Source organism: Podarcis muralis, chromosome Z, assembly GCF_964188315.1.
Source record: "Podarcis muralis chromosome Z, rPodMur119.hap1.1, whole genome shotgun sequence".
NCBI classification, from domain to species: Eukaryota; Metazoa; Chordata; class Lepidosauria; order Squamata; family Lacertidae; genus Podarcis; species Podarcis muralis.
Window position 1 is genome coordinate 48,479,382 of NC_135673.1, and position 14,938 is coordinate 48,494,319.

At 44.9% G+C, this 14,938-nt stretch overlaps 1 protein-coding gene and 1 long non-coding RNA gene across 2 annotated transcripts in view; one reads left to right on the plus strand and one right to left on the minus strand.

The window, feature by feature from the left end:
* LOC144326166 (uncharacterized) lies at positions 1 to 9,588 on the minus strand. Its single transcript, XR_013391331.1, has 2 exons — positions 9,049 to 9,588; positions 1 to 2,059 (listed from the first exon to the last, which is right to left on the minus strand). It is a non-coding gene; the product is annotated as an uncharacterized LOC144326166 (long non-coding RNA).
* Positions 9,589 to 10,059: 471 nt separating this feature from the next.
* The window catches only part of STK26 (serine/threonine kinase 26), a 44,175-nt gene continuing 39,296 nt past the window's right edge, over positions 10,060 to 14,938 (plus strand). Inside the window, exons 1-2 of the mRNA XM_028715937.2 lie at positions 10,060 to 10,618; positions 11,119 to 11,269. Coding sequence (XP_028571770.1) covers positions 11,228 to 11,269 — 42 coding nt within the window. The 5' untranslated portion in view covers positions 10,060 to 10,618; positions 11,119 to 11,227. The remainder of the gene's footprint in view (positions 10,619 to 11,118; positions 11,270 to 14,938) is intronic.

Sequence of the window (14,938 nt, forward strand, 5' to 3'; positions counted from 1 at the left end):
GACAATTTGCACATAATTTATTACTGTAAATACAGGTGAAAATTATGACTTGATTTCCTGGTCAGGCTTCTGGATTGTTAGTCACCATGGTGAATCATCATTCTGTAGTTAAATCCACCCTCTTTATCACCGATACTCAGAAGCAATTAGTGTTAGGTCTGCCACAACTGAACAGTTTCAAGAAGCATTCAATGATAATCTAGTCTAACTTTCTGTAATCAGTTCTTGGACTTGAGCGATCTTTGACAGATCATAGAATTGTAAAGTTGGAAAGGACCTCAAGGGTCATCTAGTTCAATCCCCTGCAATGCAGGAATCACAGCTAAATAATCCCAGACAGATGGCCAACTTCTCTTTAAAGACATCAAATGAAAGGGAGTTCACCACCTTTTAAGGTAGTCTGTTCCCACTGTCAAACAGCTCATACCCTCAGAAAGTTCTTCCTAATACAAGACGAATGCCTCGCAAGACAAAAAACTCGCTAGACGAAAGGGTTTTCCGTTTTTTGAGTCGTTCCGCAAGACGAATTTCCTTATGGGCTTGCTTCGCAAGATGAAACATCTTGCGAGTTCTTGCGAGTTTGTTTCCTTTTTCTTAAAGCCGCTAAGCCGTTAATAGCCGCTAAGCCGTTAATAGCCGCTAAGCCACTAATAGCCGCTAAGCCGCTAATAGCCGTGCTTCGCAAGACGAAAAAAACGCAAGACGAAGAGACTCGCGGAACGGATTAATTTCGTCTTGCGAGGCACCACTGTATTTACTTGGAACCTCCTTTCTTGAAAATTGAAGCCATCAGTTCCAGTCCTACCCTTTGAAGTAGGAAAAATCAAGCTTGCGTCATCTTCCATGTGACAACCCATCAGGTATTTGACGATAGGCATCTTACCACCTCAGAGTCTTCTCAAAACACACAACTCCCTCAACTGTTCCTCATAAGGCTTGGTTTCCAGACCCTTGATCATCTTGGTTGCCCTTCTCTGCATATGTTCTAGCTTGATGAGATCCTTCTTAAACTGTGGTGCCCAGAACTGGACACAGTATGGCAGGTGTGGTCTGACCAAGGCAGAATAGAGCAGGACTACAGTGGTGCCTTGCAAGACGAAATTAATTTGTTCCGTGAGTTTTTTTGTTCCGCGAGTTTTTTCGTCTTGCGAAGCACGGTTTCGGAAAAGTTTTGGGAAAGCTTCAAAAATCACCAAAGTCTTTAAAAACCTCAAAAAAGGCTACCACACCGCGTTCTATGAGTTGCTCCTCGAAGTCAAGTCGCAACTGTATTAACGGTGTTAAGAAAAAGGAAACAAACTTGCAAGACGTTTCCATCTTGCGAAGCAAGCCCATAGGGAAAATCGTCTTGCGAAGCAACTCAAAAAACCAAAAACCCTTTCATCTTACGGGTTTTTTTTTCTTGCGAGGCATTCGTCTTGCGAGGTACCACTGTATTACTGGATCTGGACTAGACTTCTATTGATGCAACCTAGAAACCCATTAACTTTTTTTTGCTGCTGCATCACACTGTTGACTCATGTTACATTTGTGCTCTACAAAGACCCCTAGATCCTTTTCACAAGGCAAGTCAGCTGTACTCCACTCTGTATTTGTGCAAGTGGATTATTCCTGCCCAAGTTTAGAACCTTACATTTGTCCCTATTGAAATTCATTTTGTTAGTTTGGTCCCAGTTCTCCAGTCTGTTAAGGTTATCTTGAATCTTGATCCTATCTTCTGAGGTATTAGCTACCCCACCCAGTTTGGTGTCACCCGCAAATTTGATAGCATCCATTTGTCACTTTTTTCCAGGATGATGCAGAACCTCCGGTGAACACTTTTTGGCTTGGTCAGTCAACCATCTACAAATTCACCTAAAAGTAACAATGTATTGTTGTTGTTTAGTCGTATCCAACTCTTTGTGACCCCATGGACCAGAGCACGCCAGGCACTCCTGTCTTCCACTGCCTCCATTTTATCAGCTTCTCCAAGGGAAAATAGGGGACTTTGTTGAAAGTCTTAGTGAAATCAACAAACACGACATCCATAGTATTCCCCTGGTCCAGGAAGCTTGTAGCGCTAGAGGGAGAGAAAGAAATGAATTGGCTTGGCATGACTTCTTTTGAGAAATTCATAATCTTAGAAATCACAGTATCCTTTTCTAAGCCATCATGCACCATTTCATTATCTGTTCAAAAACTTTTCTTAGTATCAACACCAAGTAGTTGCCAGGGTCTTCTCCCCACCCCTGATTTTTAAAGATGGGGACAACATTTGCCCGTCTTCAGTCCACAGAGACCTTATCTGTTTTCTAAGAATTCTCAATGATTATTTGCAGGGGCTCTGAGATTACATCTAAAAGTTCTTTTAGTACCCTTGCATATAGTTAATCAGTTCCTAGAGGTTTAAATTCATTTAAAGTAGCTGGGTGTTTCCTTACCACCTATTTTCCTATCTTGGGCTGCAGCTCCCTGCCTGCATCATTTATTGTATTATCACCAAGTTGGGGACTGTTTTCCTTTCAGGTGAAGACAGAGGCAAAGCAGGTATTCAGTTCTTCTACCTTCTCTCTGTCATCACTCAGCATTTCTCCAGCTTCTCAACACAGCGGACCTAATTCAGACTTCCTCAGCCTTGGCCCTCCAGATGTTTTGAGACTACAATTCCCATCATCCTTGACCACTGGTCCTGCTAGCTAGGGATCATGGGAGTTGTAGGCAAAAACATCTGGAGGGCAGAGGTTGAGGAAGCCTGACCTAATTGCTTGTTCTTCTTCTTGCTTCACATTTTATTATTTTTCACCCCTTGCAAGCCTGAGCTCATTCTGAATTTTAGCCTGCCTGATCTTTTCCCTGCAAGATTTGGATACTCATTTATATGCTTCCTTCATGATTTGCCACTTCTTCCACTTATTATAAAATCCGCTTTTAAATCTCAGGTCATCTAAAAACTAATTATATAGCTACGCCGGTTTCTTTAGATACCTCCAACCTTTCTTTCTTGTTGTAATTGTTTGCAATTCTGCATTCAATATATCACCTTTCAGAAACTCCCTTCTCTTTGAGTATTTTTGACCATGGGATCACACCCAGCATTTCCTTAAGCTTTTTGAAATCAGCTTTCCTAGATTCCAGAGTACACATCTGCTTACACTCGGCTTTCCTCTGCATAATGAGCCCCAAGAGGACATGGTCACTTCCTTCCAAGGCTGAAAGATGAAAATTTCTGTCCTTGGTCCACAATTAAGGTTCCAGGATAGCATACCCCCAACTAATTAATAGTGTGGGATTATGGTGGGATCAGAATAGGCTAGATCAATATTTCTTGATTCTCCTATTTCATCCCCAAATAACATTACTGAGCAAGTGGCCTTTGTCTATAGCACATTCTATTTGTGTGTCTGTTCACAATGCAGTAACACCTTCTAATATCAGATATCAGAATTAAATTTGGTAGAAAAGTGGAGGACACAACTCTATAATTTAAAATGCAGTTTTTCAAAGTGAGAATAGAAATACAAACTTTATATTGTAATGCCATATCCATCATGAGGACCAAGGTACTGCATTAGCACCTGATGTGCAAATTCAGAGCATTGTTCTACATTTATTTGTTTGTTCATTGAAATATTTATAATTATTCTTTTACACTGGACTGTGATGGCCTACATCTGTTCAAAAATCAAAAACTTGCCCTGATGCAGTAGGGCTCTTATGTTCTCACAACTTGCTATTGCATTGACAACAGCAATAAAGACTTTCTAAGACGTGCAACTACTAATTCTATGTGCCTATTTTATAGTTTTGGTTGTTCTTTTAATTTTTGTCTATTATTATTGTTCTTTGTTTGATATACATTATAAAATGAAATAATAATTTAAAACTTTACCAAAAAAAAGTAATAAACACAACATTCCAAATACACATTACACTTTGGCTGATTCTTGCTTAACCAAAATGGATATTTAAGCTGCTTTTAACCTGAAGTTACAAGGAGGCCAACAGAAAACTCACCAAGGAAGCTAGCTGCCTGTGCTGCTGGCGCTGCAGCACCAGAAAGAGGGTTAGATAGGCAACACTTCTACTGGACAAAAATAATTTGTGGAACAGAGACTGCTTCCCAAGGTGGGCTTTGCCTGTCCTCCCCCGTTCCTTTGATTATGTATCCCGTTATATACACAGGAAAGGTGACATAAGGGGCAAAATATCCCTGGTAATAGTAGTACCAAGGTAACGCTATGTATACAGTATTCCTCTTAACTGCCATTTTAGGATTAGCAATGTGTGTTATTAGTACTAATTGAAAGTGAAAGTTCTACGTTGTAGGTTGGGTGTCCGAGGTGGGTTCTGGGTCTGGATCAGCTGAAGATTGCTGGGTTCAAAGCAGTCAAGGACTGTTCAGTAGCTCAATGGACATTCAGAAATCCAATGAATGGGTACTTTTGAATTTCCTGAAATGTTGCAGAATGCAATTAAGACTGGGTTTTATTTTAGAAACACCTACTTTTCAATGGTTTCATTATTTTAAAAATGTGTAAATATTGCATATAGTATGAGCCCTCAAAACCATTTATCACAAAATGGTCTACCTGGGAGAGAGAAATAAGGACAGTTTGTCAGATGACTAAGGGATATTATGCTTTTTTTTTTTTTTAATAATATTTATTAAAATTTTCCAAGTACAGAAAGTAAAGATAGAAGTATATTTAGAACCTTATTTTCATACATCCACTTTCTGGGACTCCCCCCTCCCCCACCCCTACCATATTCCCCTTTCATATTGTTGGCTCCACAAGCTCTCACATCTAATTCAAAACTTAATTTGTTTACCCCATTATTCAAATTTAAATTTATACAATCTTCATCAATATCCTTAATAAAAATCAAAAGTTCTCTCCCCAAGGCCCACCCCATTTTCATTCCACAATTTCCCTTTCTTTTAATAGTAAAAACACCCCACAAAATAGACATATAAGAAATAGAAAGTATAGTAGAAAAAAGAAAACCAATTCAGAAAATAGTTGACAAGCCGTTGGATTCTAGTTCTCCCCCCCCCTTCCCCGGTTTAATTTCCCCCTGTCCACCAATCTATGTTGTCTGCCTGGAATTCTTAAATCCATTAATCACATTTTTGCCCCAGCTCCTTGCAGGTTTTTTCTTTTTTAGAATTATTTTTAAAGTTAATTTTATGACATTTAACTTCGAATCTCCAATCTAGAAATCTAGAAATGGCCCCAAAGGACCTTTAATTCCTTAATCTTTAATCTTTAAAACTGTAAAGTTCCCCCCAATGCTCTTTCCAAGTTGTAGTCCAGTTCCCTCTTGTTCCGCTGCTAAAACGTTCTAATTCGGAAGTTTAGTAGCTCTACAGGGGTCATTTGTTATTCAGGAACAAAAACTTGCGTTCAGTCCCTCTTCAATAGAAATTTCTATTGTCTCTTTTAGTGTGGACACCCTGTAGACAAAATACTGTTTCAGTTTTGCAGCTTTCCCAGAAGATAAGGAATCCTGTAAAATTCCGAAGGTATTTTTCCACTTACGACCATCTTTGTAATGTCCCGAAACTCCTCTAGGGGGATTGTTGTAACTTTGTTTTCTCTAGTCCAAAAGTCCGATTGTTATCCATGTTTTCGCCATTTTGTGTCCAAATCTTAGCAAGCTGTAACAAATTGTAACCAATTTAACCAGCAAAGTCCTCGCAATAAAATCCTCTTTGAATTTCCGACTTTGACAGCTACTTTGACAGCTGTCAAAATCTTCGTCTCTTTTCACCAGGCTCTCTCCTCAATCCTCCCGGTTCCCAGGGGGGGGGGATTACGTTCTCCTTCTCCCTCAATTCTTCCTCCAGCACAGTTCTTGTAATTTCCCATCGTGGAATTCTTGGTTTTTATCAGAGATACAGTTCTTTTTGGATCTTGGTTTCCCAATCCTTGTTTTAGAATGTTTACAGTAGGGAGGGGGACTGACTTCCTTTTTGGATCCCCCCCCCCCCCGCTTGTATCAAATCCGAAAAAAATTCCTTTTTTTCTCCTTTTAAACCCGGTTTCCAAATTACTCACGGGTTGTTGTTAAAAGTCCGAATTCTCAATGGAAGAAGTCAGCGCTCTCCGCCGGATGGCATGCGGCTTCGCTCGGCAGGGATAGCAGAGGACTCAAAGCACCACGCTTCTCCCCGGCACCCGATCCGTAGCCTTTAAAAAGGCTCCTTCACGAGTCGGGAGGGCGCTAACGGTGCCAGCCGAGTCTCCATGTCCACGGCCTCCGTGGCCGTGGTTTTTAAGGGTCCCCGCGTCGCCGGCGCGGTAGAACCCGAGCCCTGCCGAGCAGGCTCCCTCCGGAGCTCGGAGGGAGTCCGCCATTCGGCGATGGCGCCAACCCGGAAGTCCTATGCTTTTAGTTCAGTCAGACTGCAAACAAATTTGTTATTACAGGATGGCAAGGGAGCAAAGTAAATTGAAAGTTTTAATACCTTTGAGAACTTGGAAAAATCCTGTGTGGTAGTGATCACTCCTTCAGTAGTGCATAGGCTTAACTGATATAATTCTGAGATATGTAAACAGTATTGGTTTAAGCCATGAGTTGCTGATAGAATTCAGGCGTTAGTTGCATTTTTTACTGCTCTCTTAAAAGATATCCAGATTAATTTTGTGGTACACTCCTGGTTCATAGGCAGTATGCCCCTGAGCACCAGTTGCTGAGGAACTGCTCCAGAAAAAAGGTTGCACGCTTCATCCAAACAATGGTCCCCTAAGTCTCTGTACATATTTATCCATTTAAAGCAAAAACTAGTAGTTTGAGTGCACACTTGTCCACAATGTGCTTCTTTCTATTATAGATCGTGATGTCCACAAAGATGGGTGTGGTTACTTGATACACATTTGAAAACCCTCCCCCTTTTTCTTTGCACATGTGAAGAAGTGGCAATTGCAATCTTGGTACATCCTTCCATACGACAGCATTGGGCAAAGTATACTGGGACCACCTCTGTCCATTTTCAAATGCATTGCAGAATCAATAGAAATATATATAAAAAAATTAAAAAATTGTCTAGTAGCACCTTAGAGACCAACTAAGTTTGTTCTTGGTATGAGCTTTCGTGTGCATGCACACTTCTTCAGAAAAAGTATCTGAAGAGGTGTGCATGCACACAAAAGCTCATACCAAGAACAATCCAGATTGTGTGTGGATTAGGTGGGGGGGGGGGAGAGAAATCTCAGTGCGCATTGAATGTAGATTATATTGTGCGTATGCTGCTTAAACCTAAGAGGCATCTGGTTTATGACCCAGGAAAGCAAGACAATGGACCTGCCTTGGTTTGATCCAGCAGGGCTCTTTTTTACTTTTTAAAAGATGTCTTATTTGCTTAATTTACATTGGTGAAAGAATATATAAGCCTTTCGAGTTATTCAGAATGTTTTTTTGTCAGGCAAAAAAGGAAAGGAAGCAAATTTTCATGCATCCTCTCAGATTATGTCAGGTTTTTTTAGGCTTGGGCAACAATTCTGTGCATACTTACTTGGAAGTGATTCCTAAGTAAACATGTTGCACCATCAACATTTAGTATTAATCAGAAAGGAAAGGTGGAGTAAGGATGGGAATTGGGAATTTATGTTCTTGTATCCAGGGGCCACAACAGCCCTACTTCTAGGCAGAAACGAAAGTGGAAAGGGCAAGGGTTTTTTTTAAACCATTGTCGATTTTCCTGTTCTTATTTAAGTCTCCTGCACACCACAGTTTAAATCCTCACTCAGCCATAAAGCCCAATGTGACTGTAACCAGTTTCTCTGTCTAACCAGGGGTCACTAACCTTTTTGGACTACTGGGAACATTTCAAATTTTGAGAGAGTGCTGAGGTGCCAGTCACAAAATTACTACCACAAAGGGGGCATGGCATAACACAAAATGGCTGCTGTGGAGTGTGTGACATTACACAAAATCACAGAGACAACTACCTCTGACAACCTTTTGCTTACCATGGGAAGTCAGCTATACCCTGCTGCTCCTAATTATGGAGATTGCATATGCACACCAATGCTGTTGCTATATAATAACAATAGAGCATTCTTCAGTACAAGTAAAAAAAACATAGAAGGGAGCCATACCACTCTCATCTCACAGAAATCACTTGGAAGTCACCTGTAAATTTTGCCCCATAACTTTCTTTCTAAGAGGGCTTAATTCTATTTTAAATGAAAGCTCAGAGTCTGGAGCGCCAACAGAAGCTTTCATGCCCAGCAGGTTGGCAACCCCTGGTCTAACCTATGACACAGAGCTGTTGTGAGGATGGAAGGCCTGTATCCCACCTGAGCAATGTGGAATATAAAACAGAAACAACTTTTAATGCAATAAATAAATATATGATGCAATCATCCTTTGCACATGTAAATCAGTTACAGATAGGTAGCCGTGTTGGTCTGCCATAGTCAAAACAAAAAAAATTCCTTCCAGTAGCACCTTAAAGACCAACTAAGTTAGTTCTTGGTATGAGCTTTCGTGTGCATGCACACTTCTTCAGATACACTGAAAGAGAAGTTGCCAGATCCTTCTATATAGTGAGAAGGTGGGGAGGGGTATTACTCAGAAGGGTGGTGGGAATGGGTGATTGGCAGATAGCTGTGATGAGCCTGTTGACGACTCTTAAATCACTGTGGGTACCAATTAAAAGAGCCTGTTGACGACTCATGTAAATCACTGTGGGTACTAATTAAAAAAAATTGGAAGATGTGTGCTCCCTTTCAGTACCATTCAAGGTGCCTTCCAGCTGTACTACAACTTCCATCATCCCAGACTATGGCCTCATGTGGCTGGGGATGATGGGAACTGGAGTCCAACATCTTAAAGGCCACAGGTTTCCCATCCATGCTCCCACACTTTCAGCTTTCCCTTACTCGATCCCCCTGGATCCCCATTTTTTCTATGCTCCTCCTGAGTTCAGGCTCTGCACCTTCCCTCCAGCTCACTCAATTAAAGGCCCAAATCTCTCTCAGCTTCCTCCCATACTGCTCTCAGGCCAAGCTCACTCAGCTATGGATCCCAGTTTCCCCATTAGCCCCCATCCTCAAAACCCACCTTTTCAACAGGGCTTTTACCAGGCTTTGTCCCTTCACCGTCCTCCACAAAGTGGACTGCTTCTCAGCGTTTCTATTTCATACCCTTGTCTCCCTTCCTGCATCTTAGAGTGTAAGCTCCTTGAGGGCACGGCTCTATGTTTCCAGTGTAACTCTGGACAAAGCAATGAGTATAATTACAATCAAAGATTCCTTCTCCCCACGGGTGTCCCCTACTTTCCCTGAGGTTCACCCTACGACTCCCCCAACATCCCCCATGGCTTCTCTTTTACCCCACTAAAACTTGTTGTTTTGAGCTCCCATGCCCTGCCCCTCCGGTCCTTCTCAGCACCCCAATCCACCCACGCCTCTGCGCCCCACTTTCCTTTGGTGTGCTTACCCCCACCCCTGAACTTCCTCGACTTCCCCAGTGCATTTGCAATTAGGCCTCCATTAGCCCCCCCCCCACAATATTCTCTCTTACCTGACCCCCCACTGCATTCCCCCCTTCAGCCCAAGTTGCCATTTCCCCTCAGTTACTTTGCCCCTCACAATTCCCCCCACCCCAGTTTACCTGAGCCCCTTTCGCTCTCCGATCCACCACAGCGACCCCCCCCCCAGAATCACCAGGAGACCCCACACCTAGGGATCCCCATTTTCCCCTCAGCTGCCCCTCCCCCCAGTCCTACGTGTCCCTCATAATCCTCCTCACATCCATCTTCAGCGTCTCCCCCCCGCGCCAAGGTGCCCCCATTATGGGCACCCCACCCCCCACTCCAGCTGCCCCTCACATCGCTCACAATCCTCCTCACATCCTCCTCGGCCTCCACCAGAGCATCCCATTATTTTCCCCTCAGCGCTCCCCCCCCCCTCGCCTCACAGCCTCCCCGCCCCCATTTCGGACCCCCTCCCACCCCCCACCATTCTCAGCCAGGACTCGCACACGCCCCAAACGCACTTGGGGCACCCCGTCCCCCCCCCACCTCGCGATTCCCTCCCCTCCCCCGCGGCCCAATTTCCTCCCTCCCCCGCGGGTGTCCCCTCCCCGTAGGCGGGCGGAGGGTGACGCTGCCGAGACGGAGGCCGCGGATCAGTCTCTGCCGCTGCCTCGCTGGGCCGACTGGGAAGCAGGAGTCCGCCGCCGCCGCCGCCGCCGCCAGCGAGGGAGAGAGGGAGCTGCGGGGGAGCGCGAGGGTTCGGGCCCCGCGGAGGCAGCTGCCTCGGCCTCTCCGGTCGCTGCCTCGGCCGCCGCCGCCGCCTCCTCCTCTCCCCTGTCCCCGCCAACATGGCCGCGGCGGCGTCCTCCTGAGGCGACTCCGCCTGGCGCCCGCCGGGGCCTCCTCCTCCTCTTGCGCCCACCTCCTTCGCCGCCGCCGCCGCCGAGCCGCTGCTGCTTCCCCGCGGAGGGCGCGGGTCATGGGCTGCTGCGCCGGCGGAGGAGGAGGAGCAGCAGCAGCAGCAGCAGCACCCGCCGACGGAGCCGGGCAGGCCGCGAGGAGCAGCAGCCGCAGGGCGACCGCCGCCGCCGCCGCCTGGCCGATGGCTCCTTCACGCCGCTAGCCCGGAAGGCGAGAGCGCGGAGAAGAGCCGAGGTGGGCCGCGGAAGGGACGGGACACAAGCGGGGAAGCTCCGTGGAGGGTGCGGGGCGGGGGGCAGGATGGGGCTGAGACTGAGCGGGGGGGGGGCGGGAAAATAGAGGCCTCCGAGTGGAAAATCTGACAGCTGAGTGAGTGCGGGGGGGGGGTGCCCTTTTCCTCCTCTTCCTCCTCCTCCCCCAGAGATAGACCAGAGGCAGCTGGCGGCAGAGAAGAAAGAGTGAGGTATAGGAGCGGACCTAGAGGGAAGAAACCTGAGGATTGGTTGGGGCGGAAGGGTGGCCAAAGTAGGGGAGAGAGGTGGCTTTAAAACGGAGTATGTGTGTTTGTGGTGAATTACTTCACCTCCACCTGGCACCAGTAGTCTAGGGGGGAGAGCCAAAGAAGGGGCTGGAGGATGGTCAGCAAAGGAGTGTGTTGAGGTCCGCAGAGCTGGCGAAGGTGCAGCTGAAGGTGTTTTAATGCTCTGCTTCCTTCCCCTACCCTCCACCCATAGGCTCCGTTGCAGCTGAAGCAGTAATAGCAGAGGCGGTGGTTACCCGGCAGCAGGAGGAGAGGCCGCAGCAAGGAGGAGAGGAGAGACCAAAGGAAGGGTTGAGATCACCATGGCCCACTCCCCCGTCGCCATGCAGGTGCCTGGTATGCAGGTGAGAGAGGGCTGTGGTGAAAAGTGTGCTGGGTGGGGGAGGGTGGGTTACACTGGGGCAGTTGCTGCATCCCAGGTTCTGACTTGCCTTTGCATGAGTGGATTGCCGTTAGTACTCTTAGGTGTCACTAATGTGCCTTTCAGCCTGACCATTGGGCAAATCTGCAAGAAGTCCAAGAGTGACATGGCAAGGGGGGGGAGCGTATATATTTTTGAGGGTGATTTTGGGAAAAGTCTCAGTGGGGATGTTTTTTCAGTCCAGGAGCACTTGAGAGGTGACTCTACGTTTTTACCACTTTTCATTCTTGTTAAACCACTTAGAAACTTTACCAAGTAGTATATTGTTGTTGTTTAGTCATTTAGTCGTGTCCAACTCTTCGTGACCCCATGGACCGGAGCACACCAGGCACTCCTGTCTTCTACTGCCTCCCGCAGTTTGGTCAAATATATAGGTAAAAAGGTAAAGGTACCCCTGCCCGAACGGGTCAGTCGTGTCCGACTCTAGGGTTGCGTGCTCATCTCGCTTAAGAGGCCGGGAGCCGGCGCCATCCGAAGACGCTTCTGGGTCACGTGGCCAGCGTGATGAAGCTGCAGCTGGCAAGCCAGCACCAGCGCCACAAACGGAAATGCCGTTACCTTCCCGCTATAAAGCGGTACCTATTTATCTACTTGCACTTAAGGGTGCTTTCGAACTGCTAGGTGGGCAGGAGCTGGGACCGAACAACGGGAGCTCACCCTGCCACGGGGATTCGAACCGCCAACCTTGCGATCAGCAAGTCCTAGGCACTGAGGTTTTACCCACAGCGCCACCCGCGTCCTGGTCAAATATATACATGTTATTAAATAAGAAAGGTATGGTATATACATTTTATTAAATAAATTCCAACAGGCTCTGCCTACATCATGATGACTGTAGAGCTCTGTATACACACAGTGGAACCTCTGGATAGGGATTTAATTCATTCCAGAGGTCCGTGCGTACCCCAAAAAATCCGTAACCAGCGGCGCCGCTTCTGCACACACGCATAGTGTGATAGAGTGCTTCTGTGCATGCACAAGTGGTGAAACCCAGAAAAATACTTCCGGGTTTGCCGCTTTCGCAATCCAAAGATTACATATCCAGAGAGGTACGTAACCCAAGGGTCCACTGTATATAAATAAAATTGATTTTTAAACAAATACAATAAGTATTAAACACTTATCCATCAGTACATCTAATGGTGTTTGTTCTAGACATACACTTGCACATTCAACATTCACTATCATTGTTGAAGGGAGAAGAGGTTTGGGATGTGAAGAGGAAGCTGTTACTTCTTTGTGGCATGCTTTTGTTTCATGCTTGAAACATGCAAAAACATCTGAGGAGTTGCTATTGGCCATGGAACATCTCTGTCAGCAGCCTTAAACTGCTGCTGAGCTGCTCCTGCCAAATTCACGCTTAAGCTTGTTTGCACCAAGCACTGGCCAACCCCAGAATGTTTCAGTAGAGTTACTAGTACCTTATCTTGCAGCAACTGACCCCATCTTGTCCTTTTACTCACTTTCCCCAGTGGAGGAAGTAAAGCTGTGCTTTGTTTTGGACTTTTTAAGTGCCATGTCTTGTTGTGAGCACTGAAATAGATTATAAAATAGTTACACTTTTACTAATGCTAAGGTAGGATTTATGTGGCCAGCTCACTGCTGCATGCACCACCTCTGAGCATGAAAAAGTGTTTTGATAGTCTTATTGAACATTAAGCATTATTTGGTCTCTATTGCTAGATAGACTCCCAGTTAAGGAACCAGGAATTTGGGGGGGGGTGTTAATATGGAAGTTGTGCATTCCATAATAATGTGCACTCAATAATGGGAACATTACAACTGGGTCAAGATTTATACCTGTAAGTAATACTTGTCTGTCCGTGGTGCTTGCATGAATTTAAATAAAGGAAGTACTTTTTGTCATTTTGTTGTCACAGACGAATGCAGCTAATATTCTGGAACTGTACACGTGTGGATGGATGTGCTTGAGTGTGATGCATTTCCCGCTAGTTATTTGCTAATCTGTTGGGTGTTTGTGTAATGCCACTAAACCCATCAAAAGGACCTGTGGTTTTTTAAAACAACAACAACAACCAAGGGTGCTCTGGTAGGACCAGTAGGTTTTATTGCTTTGGGTTCCCTTTTGTTGACCAGTTTTATCTCTTTACATTCTTTATGGATCAAAAGATTATGATTCCTTTGCACTCTTTTATCATCTAAATCTAGCATATCTCAAAAGGTCAATGAACCCTCCAATTACTTTCATTCTTCTCTAATTCCATCATATGCATCAAGGAGCTGGCCACTATAAATTAATCTAAAAAAAAAAAATCACATGAGCTCCTTGGAAGGTGGCTAGAAACTGACACAGCTTGAAGATCTTGCTCTAGATTTTGGTACTTTGGCAAGGTAATTGGTTTCTAACTTACTATAAAATTGATTACTGCCCAACAATTTCTGACTTGCCCACAAATCCATAATTTCAGAACTTTAGTGTTTCTAATTGTTTTAACCATTTAATGTCGTGTCTCAGTTTTGTCATAGTTAGATCCATCTTCTTTACATGTCTTGTTTTAAAAGAATAGTGTGTGTGTGTGTGTGTGTGTGTGTGTGTGTGTGAGAGAGAGAGAGAGAGAGAGAGGGAGGGAGGGGGGAGTGGGATTTTTAAATCTTCCTTCATAAACCACCCAGTATCGCTTAGATACAACTTTAACTGTATATGGTAACTATTTTTTACTGAACCAGTATATTAGGTAGCATTTCAGTTGTAAGTCAGGAACGAATGTAGCTCAGTAATAGAGCACCTGCCTCATGTACAAAAGTTTCCTAGTTCATTCGCTAGCAGACAGGGGAGTGGGGCTTACCTGACCTTGCAGGTGGGTTGCTGCTGGTTCCTGGGAGGGACAAAGCAGCAGGTAGTTTGGCTATGTACAAGCACACCAGGAGAGCCAAATAAGATGCTCTTTCCAGTACATTTAGGCAGTTCTAACCTCTCAACTGCTTTGCCCCTCCCACTCTTCCCCACAGTTAAACAGAGATAGCCTACCTGCCAGAAGGTCAAGTAAGCAAGCACTGGTGGCCCACACCACCATATGCTACTGGGTTCAGTCTGTGGTGTTTCCAGGTAGAGAAATCTATTAGATGAACTAGTCAGTATTCATAATATTGTAGATTGACCCTTGGTCTGATGTGGTATAAAGTAACATCCTCTGTTCCTGTGACATTAGATTTCATGTTAAGGCTGCAACCCTCTACCCAATTTCCTGGAAGTCAGTCTTATTGAACTTTAGTGGATTTAACTTTTGAGTAGACACATATAGGATTGTGTTGTAAGTTTTATGTTAAAAAGATGAGCAGTTAGTAATCCATAAGCTTGAAAGTTTGCAAGTTAGTGTATATTTGGGTACAGTGGACCAAAGTTGTCTTTGAGTCTGGAGTTATTAGATGTTAATGATATAATTATACCTTTTTGCTTTCTCTACTTTAATGTTCAGTCTGTTTTGACTATTTCAAACTTCCTTGCTTTGCCCATATCTCAAAGATTACAGTGGGATACAATGGGCTCCTTGAGATGTAATACCAAACCATAGTTTTTTGGGGGGCAGAAATGGCGACTAGCCATTCTGTTTTTGCGCCTGTAACCCAGGTT